Source organism: Sparus aurata, chromosome 6, assembly GCF_900880675.1.
Source record: "Sparus aurata chromosome 6, fSpaAur1.1, whole genome shotgun sequence".
Taxonomy (NCBI): domain Eukaryota; kingdom Metazoa; phylum Chordata; class Actinopteri; order Spariformes; family Sparidae; genus Sparus; species Sparus aurata.
The window spans coordinates 25,344,559-25,355,811 of NC_044192.1; the positions used below are offsets into that span (position 1 = coordinate 25,344,559).

Sequence of the window (11,253 nt, forward strand, 5' to 3'; positions counted from 1 at the left end):
GCGCCATTATGGTCCCATTCATACTAAACATCTCAATCAATCTGTCAGTCGTCATAAATAGGTTTGTGTCTTATCTTTGCTAATTGTGTCCGAATCTCCCCCCCCCCCCCCCCCCCCACTTGCCCATCCTCTCTCTGCCCCTCCTCGCTTATAGCATGTGTGTGTCTCTCTCAGCACATTCCTGGCCCGATGTGTCATGTAGCAGCTTCATACAAACCAAAACATCAACGTCCTCTCAAGAGACCGGGGGTCGGAGGGTTAGCGCCTTAAATTACAATAACTTTTCTCATGCAGGAAGAATGCAGAATTATCTCTTATCGGGTGGAAGAAGAAAAGTCACTGTGCAATAAACACAGCTTGTCGGAGAGGCTGAGTTGATGAAACATCAAATACTGGTTGAATTGTACATATAAGGTGGCCTCCAAGTTTAGCACAGCAGCTCCATTGTGAGGAGTCACGTCACTGTTTGAGACAAGCCAAGCAAAGCAAGCATTTTTTGATTGGTGCAAAGCCTGAGAGTCTCTTTCAGGTTGTTAACATGTACTTTCCACAACTTGTGCCCCCTTTGCCTCCGCATTTCATTTCCACTCAGCGCAGTATCTTGGGATTTGGCTCTTTTAATAGCTGGTAAATAGTTGAAGTTTTTCTTTTTTTTTTTTCAGCAACCATATAAAACCTAGAAAACAAAGGAAAAGAAAATGGGTGTGGTGAAAACCTTGGTAGAGGGGGCAGGCAGGGGGTTCATTCTGGTACGAGTTAGGCAACAGTTACCGAACTGCTCAGAAAAGATCATGAGTCATAAATCTGCAGAGTGACATGTGAATCATGAATTCCACAGTTTGAGCTGATGGTTGAGGTTCATGTTTTAAACAAAACTGTGAGGAAATGATAAAGCCTCACAAAAAATGTGTTTTGGTCTAACCATGGAAACAGAGATCTATCTATCTATCTATCTATCTATCTATCTATCTATCTATCTATCTATCTATCTATCTATCTATCTATCTATCTATCTATCATCAAATATCTATGATGTGCAGGCTCAGTGTGTTTACGGGTGTTTATCAGTGTTTGTATGGGTTGGGAGAGCTGTTTAAGACTTAGGCGTGGTTGGCAGTAAAATAAAAAGACAAACTCTGTTTGCTTCTAACCTGGCTGATATGAGAGGAATGTTCATCAATAGCCACTGAGTGTGTGTGTGTACATTGCCTTGTTTGGTCCATTGATCACAGCTGAGAATGGAGACATTCAGCTCGCTGCATGTTTCAATTGTGCAATATGCACGCTTTAAATACAGGCTTTTACTTTGAAGTTTCAGATTGCACTACTTGTAAAAGTCAAATTTTTTTGCATATTTTGTGCAAGGATGTTGCAATGTACCTGCTCAGACACATTTCCACTCTCTGTGAGAACTCTCCTATTCTGTGGGTAAAATCTGGTTCTCCCACAATTATGAGGCGTACATTTTGTGCCAACAGGCACATGAAGCACATCGCACTGGGCAAACACAATTTACCTCGCAATATGTCACGTCTATGAGAAGAGTTGTAAAGTAGAAAAGGAGGTGATAAAATTACGTGCCAGTTCATTATACCCGAGGTTTGACTTCATGTTCTGGTGTTGCGTGTGTGTGTTTGTGTGCGAGTGCATGTTCGTGTATTGAAGATACAACAATGATATACACTCTAGTTTGATGTAGAGTATAATTGCTATGGACGCAAAAACCAGGCTGTGAGTGTTGTCTGTGTAGTTTAAAGCAATGCAATGTTTCACGTATGGAAAATGCCATTTCATAAATGTCGTTCAGTTTTTCTGCACTAGATTTATAGAAACTGGCACACTGACTATTATGTAATTCTTGTGTTTCCTCCAGCACACTTTGTGCATTGTAAATGTGTAACACGATGTGATTTTCTTCTCTGACACCCCCCCCCCCTCCCATCCTTAACTCCCCTGCTGAGGATTGCAGCCAATCGCACCTCAGCAGGGTCCCACCCCTGCTCTGATAAATAGCACCATGTGCCAGGGAGGGTCCTGTCTGCCTGACTCTCCTTCCCTCTGCAGAGTCTCTCCTCTCACAACACCCTCTGTGACCATGTCTGTCAGAGCCTTGAAGACCTCCACATACTCCACTACGTCCTCCTCCAGGGGTCCATCCCAGGGCTTCAGCAGCCGTTCCTTCTCCGGCTACGGTGGCCATGGTATGAGTAGTGGCAAGCAGAGCTACGCTGTCCGCAGCTCCTATGGAGGAGTGGGCAGCAGTGGTGCTGCTGTGGGCGGTGGGGGGTTCAAAGTGGTTGGTGGGTACGCTGCTGGGGGGTCTGGACAAAGAGCAGGGGGAGTAGAGTTTGGGTATGTAGGCTTCGGTGGAGGTATGGGAGGTGGCATGGCCAACGAAGTGATGGCCCCCATCACCGCTGTGACTGTGAACAAGAGCCTGCTGGCCCCCGTGAACGTGGAGATCGACCCCACCATCCATGGGATCCGGACCCAGGAGAAGGAGCAGATCAAGACCCTCAACAACCGCTTTGCTACATTTATTGACAAGGTCAGTCGAATACAGACATAAAAGACATAAAAGCTGCATGTTGAAAAATTGCCAGAGTAACAACAGAGAGCAGATGAGGCATGCTGCTTTCCAGCTTTTTGTCTCTGATGTTCTGACTGTCAGGACAAAACCATTAAATTCCACTCAGAGTGGAAAAAAATGCTTCAGCGGAAATTAGTGTACTGCAAGCCAAGATAGCTCAAGGTAAAACAAAGTCTGACTCACAATGGGGGTGGTCCTGTGAAAACTGTACGCATAACAATATGCATTCTGCTAAAAGCCATGCATTGTGTTTCTGTGGAGAGTGTACGCTGCTCTTCACATGTTCACCCTCAGGCGAGATCACCGAGTTGATCAACCTGGATAAAGAGTACAAACTGTACAGGGCTGGGATGAAGAGCAGGGCAGAGCCGCTGTGCTCAAAGGGGTGCACCCCAGCGTGAGCAATATCCTGCAAAATGAGATTTAACGGTTATGAAAGTAGACAGAATGACAGGTTTCTTCTTGTGCTTTTGTTCTGCAAAATGTGTTCTTCTATTTTCAGATTTTCTTGCCTGAATGCTCACAGCCTGCACAACCACTCACAGGAGAAAAAGAGTGGTGGGCGTGGCTGGAGGAAAGGTTTGCATTAGACAAGCTTGTGTAATGCAGAGTAGAGAGTAGATCACTCTAGTAGAGGTTGTCTCCCTCGAGCTATCAGTGGACGGAGCAAATCCAGTTTACGAGGCAATCGAGTGAAGCCATTTTCCAGACATAAATCATCGTAGCACACTCACTATCAAACAGGTCACTGAAATGTCTCATGCAACAATCTTATCAGACAGAAGCGTGCCCTCCTCTCCACCTCATATTGATCAGATTCTTCAGTCCATTGTAACTGTTCAAGGAGGCACCCCGCAGAAATGTAAATCAATCACACTCGCCGCTACCAAAACGTTGCAAAACAAAGCTCTCGCCTCCTCCTCTGCATACCATCGTGATATGGCACACACACGGAGAGCTATGTGTCTCTCCTCATGTTTGCAGAGTGGTAGCGGGACCCCACCCAGGGTCAGCACGCTGAATAGAAAAGTTTTAAAGGGGGCACATGTGTCACGGTCGGGAAGACAGTGCCTCTTTGTGTCCAAACGAGGCATTATGGGTCAGAATGGAGTGAGGAGTAATTAATGTGAGATTTAGGGTGAGTTGGAGGTGGAAGAAGTTCAATTAGTCATATTTTTTTTCAGTCGATCTCCACACTTCTCTTTGTCCAACTGCAAACAAAGTGAAGCTGTTCATGTTCTCTGAGTCACTCCCACATTCGGTTGACATGAATTCTTTCTCTCGTCTCATTGAACACCATTTTTTTTTTCACCATCCAAATTTATTCTTACATTAAGTCTCGAACTCAACCATCTCTATCAATCCACTCAGCTATTTCTGTCTGATCAACAGGTATAAAGCATACAAACACCTTTTTCTTAACTACCCATGATTTTTTTTTTCTCCCTTTTTCCGTCTGCAGGTACGCTTCTTGGAACAGCAGAACAAAATGCTCGAGACCAAGTGGAAACTCCTCCAGGAGCAGACCACGACCCGCTCCAACATCGATGTCATGTTTGAAGCCTACATTAACAACTTGCGCAGGCAGCTGGACAACTTGGGTCACGAAAAACTCAAACTTGAGTCCGACCTGCAGCAAATGACGGGCATGGTCGAGGACTTCAAGAACAAGTAAGTGGAGTGGCGGATTTCAACCTTGAGCTCCGAGAAGAATACATTTCTTTTATTAACAACTGATCGAAGAGGTTCATTCCCAGACTCTGCAGTTCTCCTCGGCTCTACAGACCGTTTTGTAGTCTTTCAGCTCAACTGTACAGTTTTGGTTCGCTCCTGCAGCTCTCATCAGTATGGTTTTCAATCGCAGAAGAAAGACATTTTCAGCAATCAGCTAATACAGTTTCAAACTTTACAATTTTTCTTTAAAAGCTGCACTTATCAAATCTTTATATTAACAATGAAAAAAAAAAGTGTCCCTCGTGTTTACAGACCTAGAGACTGCAGTTCCTTTGAGCACTACAGAGAATTTTAGCATATTTCAGTTCTTTTTCACACCAACGCAATCCTGTAGACAATTGCTTGCACATGTCAAATCAATACAAGAGCTGTGTTTTTTTTATGCTTTGACCTGCAAAAGAACGTGTAGTAGTTGTAACTGTCCTCACTGTCACTTTTCCTATCGGAGTGGACATCATCAAGATCTGTCTCCTAAAGGGGCGTGGCAGCGGCAAAACCACGTGGCACAGATACAGGAAATGACTCTTAAACCTCCCGTCTTGTTTCTAGACTGTCTTTAAGGCAGCAAAACAAAAGTTAACTGGTGAACAAAGCGGAGCATTTATCAGCTAAAGAGGCCGATATTTTCATAATGTGGTACCAGAGCGGAGGGAAAAGGAGTTGGACTTGCTACATAGCCAGAGACATGACTCATAATGAATGCTAATGTTGCTCCATTATCTCCTGGATATGTTCAAAGGCAACTAACATGCTCATCATATTACAGTCATTAAATACTGTATACCTGTGTTGGTTTTACAGCTTGATCTCCTGCCCCCAGGTGACAAAACATATTATTGCAGGGTTTTATAGATGCCATTTTGAATAAAACTTTTTTGAATATATACGTCCTACATATTGATCAGATAAAAAAAAAGTGTTACTCATCTTGACTTATCGGGCATGTGTACATCTTCAAATTCTTTTATTTTTTCCAGGTATGAGGATGAGATCAACAAGCGCAACGACTTTGAGAACAACTTTGTCCTCATTAAGAAGGTCTGTTCAGGCTTTCTAACATATTCTTGATCTTGAAACCATAAATAGCCTTCGAGCAGACTGAACCCACACAATGGCCCCTTGTACCTCAAGGTCGAGGCCACACGCAACAATGGATATTCTCAACTTTGTCTTTTCCTGTGCAGGACACTGATGCAGCCTACATGATCAAAGTGGAGCTGGAGGCCAAACTGGATGCGCTCTCTGATGAGATTGACTTCATGAGGCAGATCTATGACGCGGTAATAACCTTTTCTTATTCGTTTATACTTTTATACGTTTATACGTTTATACTACTTTTGGCATAGAAATTATTAATTGCTTTAGCCACATGTCATATTATATTCATATAGTAATATTTAGTATTTCCTCCTTGCTTGTGTTCATGTATTGCAGGAAATCCAAGAGCTGCAGAGCCAGATAAAGGACACATGTGTCGTGGTGGAGATGGACAACAGCCGCAACCTTGACATGGACGCCATCGTGGCTGAAGTGCGCGCCCAGTATGAAGACATCGCCAACCGTAGCAGAGCCGAGGCCGAGACATGGTACCAGACAAAGGTCAAACCGCTCTTATATCGTGTTTTCTTAGATTAAAACCTGGTTTGACACCAGACAGTTAAAACATACCTGGATTATCATATTGCATTTCGATTTGTCAACTTGACCTTGTCCCTGTCTATAACAGTATGCAGAGATGCAGCAGTCAGTAGGCAGATACGGTGATGACCTGAAGTCATCCAAGGCTGAGATTGCTGAAATGACTCGCTTGATAAACAGGCTGCAGTCTGAAATTGACATGGTTAAAGCACAGGTGAGATTTACAGATTGCAGTTTTGTATAATTAAACACATTTGACACATTCCTTCATCATTTGTTTGACTTGATCACTTCCTTCTGCCCGGCCCTTCTGGCTCTCCACAAGGCCAGAAAGATTGCATTTTTGCACTTCACCTCACACAGGTTTTCTCCTTCTCTTCTTTTCTGCCCTCAGCGAAACAGTTTGGAAGCCCAAATCGCAGAGGCCGAGGAGCGCGGTGAGATTGCGGTGAAGGACGCCAAGCTCCGCATCAGAGACCTGGAGGCAGCCCTCCAGAGAGCCAAGCAGGACATGGCCCTGCAGGTCCGCCAGTACCAGGAGCTGATGAACGTGAAGCTGGCTCTGGACATTGAGATCGCCACATACAGGAAACTGCTGGAGGGAGAGGAGGACAGGTAAGATGTGACAGAGAGAGCTAGCCTGTGGAAGGGATGACAGACGGAGTATTTTTCCATGTATCTCATGCTTGCTTCTGTCTTTTCCTGTTTTCCTCGACAGGCTCGCAACTGGAATCAAGACCACCATTTCCAAGCAGACTTGTGAGTTCATGTTCAACCTCAGTGCAAACATTTAGAGTATTTCACAGTCATTTTTACCATACAGTATAAACCCATGAAAAATCTAGGCAATATGAAGTGCCAGCCATTAACATCAGCTCACCCACAGCACACCTACTGTAGCTCACATTCTCTCTCGTCACACAACTTTGTTAAGATGGTCCATGTGGTTTTCCACTGTCACACTGATAGAATAAGATCTGTCTTCCCCGGAGGAAGAAGTCTGGTTAAACATCACATGTCGCAGGTTGTCCCTTTAAAGATTTCCCTTACAATCACTCCAGGATTCCTGATCTCTCATCCCGACCAGTCTGGTGCATTCCTGTACATGTGACTTCTTACTGATCAAAGAGTCATATATATTGCTAACCCAGCAGGACCTGTGTGATCTTCACTGGGGACAAGATCGAGGATACTGTGAGCAGAAGATTGTCAGGTTAAATCTGCCCTCAGTGTCTGCTCCACTGTTAGATCCTCTGCAGAGCATATTTTCTATGTATCAGGAGGGTGAGAAGCAAAGGGAACTGTGTCACAGTTTCTTTTACAGTTGCTGTGCCACATTTCTCTGCAGGGGTTTTGTCTCCTCACAGCTCTCTTCAGCAACATTCAGCTCGGCAATCTCCTGCACGAAAGCAACCGAAGCATTACTTCGACTCTCGTACCCAAACGCTATCAGAACATTTGTCTGCCAGCAGCAACACTTTGTCAATCAATATATAATGCACATAAAAATCACTAACAGGTAGCGTTAAAGTCAGTGTCACTTGGTTCTTTGTAAAAATATCTTCCATTTATTCTTTTATTTATTTATCGTGAACTTACTTGTTGCATGGATGCTGATACCTTACAGTATACATCAGAAAAGCTTGATCAGAAATGCTTCAATAGCCAAATAACCAAATTACACGTTCACATCAGTATATGTTCACAAGATGTATTCACCAAACACACCTGAATAGGAGAGCGACGGATTTAGAAACACAACAGTTCTGTGAGGTTCCTGTGCACAACGTATGTCTTTTGTCTGATCTATTCCTGGCACTCACTGGCAGATATGTCGAAAAATGGGTCCAAATGGGTCATGTGATCACGTGGCTGGGGGGTGCAAACCTCCCACGTCCGTGAGGATAAGAATTTCTCCTGTAGGGTTGAGGAATGGAGAGTAAGGTGGAAGGAAAAGTGACACCGTCCTGAGATGTGCTGTAAACACGTCGCTGCGTACACTGACAAAATGCTTTTGGATTCTGCCTCACTTTTTTCCTCACCTGGCACTTTCCTCTTTCACTGAGGTCATACAATGTGGTTGTAGGAGAACGCAGCATATTGCAGTCATCTTTTGTAAAAACATAGTGCCTTGGTAGTGGTTGAGTTTGAGTGAAAAGTAGTAGTTCATGAAAAGTGAAAAATGTGGTTGTTTTTCTGTAAAAGCAGTGAAAGTGTTGCACAGTTTTGTCCACATTCACTGCTGCTGTGCTGACTTTGTGAAGAGTTCTGAACAAAATCAACTCCTACAGAGGAAAGTGAAAATTTGCAAATTTTCTGGCCCACATCAGCATCTTTTTCCAGCATGGTCTGACATCTCAAAGAGGACAAAAGTTCTCCAAAGTTTTTCCAGATCTAATGTGATTCCCACATCAGTTATAAACCATGTTAATTATTGCTTCTTACTTCTGCATATGCAGCCATGAACTACAATGCCTACGGCCTGGAGAGCTCCCGCACCCCTTCCTACGTCAGCTGCTCCTTCGGTGGAGTCAAGGCCAGCAGCAGCAGCGGCGGCGGCGTCAGCTTCGGCTCTGTCGCTGCTCCCGAGGTAGCAACAGTCAAGAGCACCACGGTCACCAAGACAGAAACTGTGGTGATCAAGACCGAGGAGAAGGAGGAGGAGAAGGAGGTGGAGAAGGAGGTGGAGAAGGTAGAGGAGCAGGTAGAGGAGAAGGTAGAGGAGAAGGTAGAGGAGAAGCAGGAGGAAGTGAAGGAGGAGGAGCAGGCAGCCATGGAGGAGCCGGCCGCTGTGGAGGAGAAGGAGCAGGAGCAAGTGGAGGCCGCAGCCATGGCTGAGGCTGAGGAGTGATGCTTTCTCCCCGACACTTTATTCTCCAATTCTTTACTGATTCACTCACGAGGTGCCTTCACCTGTTAAAAGGTGTATTTCTACTGTCAGAGCTTTAATTCAGACATAAGTAATGAAGTGATGCTTATAGATGAGTCTTTGTTCACCTTTCTGAAACTACCTTCACTGTTCTTTACTGTCAACTGTAGTCTAAGTCACTGCATGTGGGTCAGTGATCACTGCTGCACCACACTTGTTTAGCCAGCAGGTGGCGCTGTTGTATCAGTTTTCCTCTGCCGCTCCATCTCTTAGCATGACCACCTCAGAGCACTGCTGTCTCATCAGCCTGAAATTCTCAATTGGAAGATCTGACTGCTGATTGGAGCAGTTTGAAAACAATTAGCCATCGTCATGATGAACTCCTGCTGTACCTTAACGGTTAAATAAGAAAACCGGTTAAAAATGTCTTCATGACTTCTACTTTGTACAACCTTTTTCTTGGTTTGCTACTGTTGGCGATGCCTGGAGTCTTGTTTGCTCAACAATAAATCTTTAAAAAGTGTTTTTCTGTGATGATCTGTCGTGTGTTATTGGATTACAATCTTCAGTATAAGAGTGTCTTTGCATGTTTCATTTAACAAAATGCACACATGCTTCAAGCAAAGAAACATTTAAAGGTCTTATTTCTAAGAGAAGTTTTTGAGTCTCATTCTCAACTTGTCAAATATTGTATTTGACATAAGCCCCCCCGGGAAGTGTCAGTTTTTGACAAGTTAGGAATGCGACTTAAAAACCAACGTTTCTCAGAGGTAGGACCTTGTGTTGGGAAGATGAAATCAGCCTGAAGGAGCGACACACACACACACACACACACACACACACACACACACACACACACACACCAACGAGATTGGACAGAGTTCAACAAGAAAACAAAAATGACAGATATGATGACATTTCATTATAACAGCTGGCATGTCCCATCCTGCTTTGCTCCGGATATCTTCAACAAAATTAATTTAAGGTCATGCATTCCTACAAAATGTCACCAAATGTCATGTTGCCCACACCCTCCATCACTAATTGTCAAACAGGTATTAATTTAAAGTTCACACCACACACGTACGAAACGAACTAATCCGATGCGCAGTCAATGGTTAGCCACAGACAACAACACATCACGCAAAAAGCTAATAAGTGTGAGTCTGTACGTATACCGAAGTGACATATGTGGTTTAACTATAGAATAAAGGGCATTTTTCTCTTTTAGGACAAAGTTACTTAATAGGCCTTTTGAGCTGCAGGGGGACAGGTTGGAGCATGAATTACGGGTGGGGGCGGTGCTGTGCCCAAGGCTGTTCAACTTCACATGAATGTTGAAGACAGACAGCTGCAAAAAGCCCACAAGCCCACCCCTCGTCCAAAAGTCTTAACAGCACTGTCTCTGCTTTGGGCGTTATCAGGTTTGAGGGCTCGTTCTGTCTACTGCATGACAAATTATATCACGGAAGGCACGAATAATCTGTACACACAAAACGTGTGACATGAAATGATGGTGATAGCTGATCGTTTTGGGAAAAACTCTTTTGAACAAGTAGAAATAATCATCCAGTATGTGTCGGCTGTACTTTAATGCTGAAAGGGCTGTTTCCAAGCATCATATTTCATCAGCTTATATTTTTCAAGTGGCATAGGCTAACTGCAGCAATACTTGACATGCTCAATGTCGATATGCTCAAGTGAAGAACAGGACCTTAAAGGTGCAACATATAAAAACTGACAGAAGGAAGATTTGTAGAAAGGAAGAGCGCAACGTTCTGGATGCCTGCCTGAGGTGCGCCCATTCTCGTTGTCAAGACAAAGCTTGGTTTTAGTGACTTCTGAGGAAGTGAGTCTTGGGTTAGGCTGGAGGACAGTTTTCTTCTTTGTTACCTTATAAAACATGTTTTACTCTTAAAAAGCAAGAAAGAAAGACAAATGTGTGAATGCATGATTTTACACACACATTATCTGATGCAAATGTACAAATATGATGACCCAGTTTGTCACCCCGTCTTTGTAACACTTTTCAGACATTATCGACGAAATCAGAAAAGTAATAAGTTTCCTAAAAGTAGAATTGACGACAGAGTTGGTGCATTAGATTGCACAGATGCTCCTTATAATGTGGCCAGTGAGCATATATCCAAAGCTATCATTAACTTCAATGGGTAGTAGACCACCACACCGAAGAGGACTAAATGGAAGTATTTGTTCTCGCATTAAAATCAACGCAATATGTAAAAAAACTGGCAAGCTGTCAAATTTCTAACAAAAAAAAATATGAGTGGCAGCATATCACCAGAGTAACTGCTAACTGCTGCTAACTGTAGCTGACCCAGCTAATTAGCTAGTACCTTGGGCATGATTGGCAGGGGCGGTTCTGGGGGGGGGGCAACAGGAGCCATTGTCCCCGTAACTC

General features: G+C 43.9%; 1 protein-coding gene across 1 annotated transcript; it reads left to right on the forward strand.

The window, feature by feature from the left end:
* Positions 1-2,001: 2,001 nt before the first annotated feature.
* Positions 2,002-9,354, forward strand: LOC115583920 (keratin, type II cytoskeletal 8-like). The gene is made up of 9 exons (XM_030421171.1): positions 2,002-2,548; positions 4,053-4,261; positions 5,302-5,362; positions 5,509-5,604; positions 5,759-5,923; positions 6,051-6,176; positions 6,357-6,577; positions 6,681-6,721; positions 8,422-9,354. The coding sequence occupies exons 1-9, from the start codon at positions 2,018-2,020 to the stop codon at positions 8,811-8,813; spliced, it is 1,842 nt and encodes a 613-aa protein (XP_030277031.1). The 5' UTR covers positions 2,002-2,017; the 3' UTR covers positions 8,814-9,354.
* Positions 9,355-11,253: the final 1,899 nt, after the last annotated feature.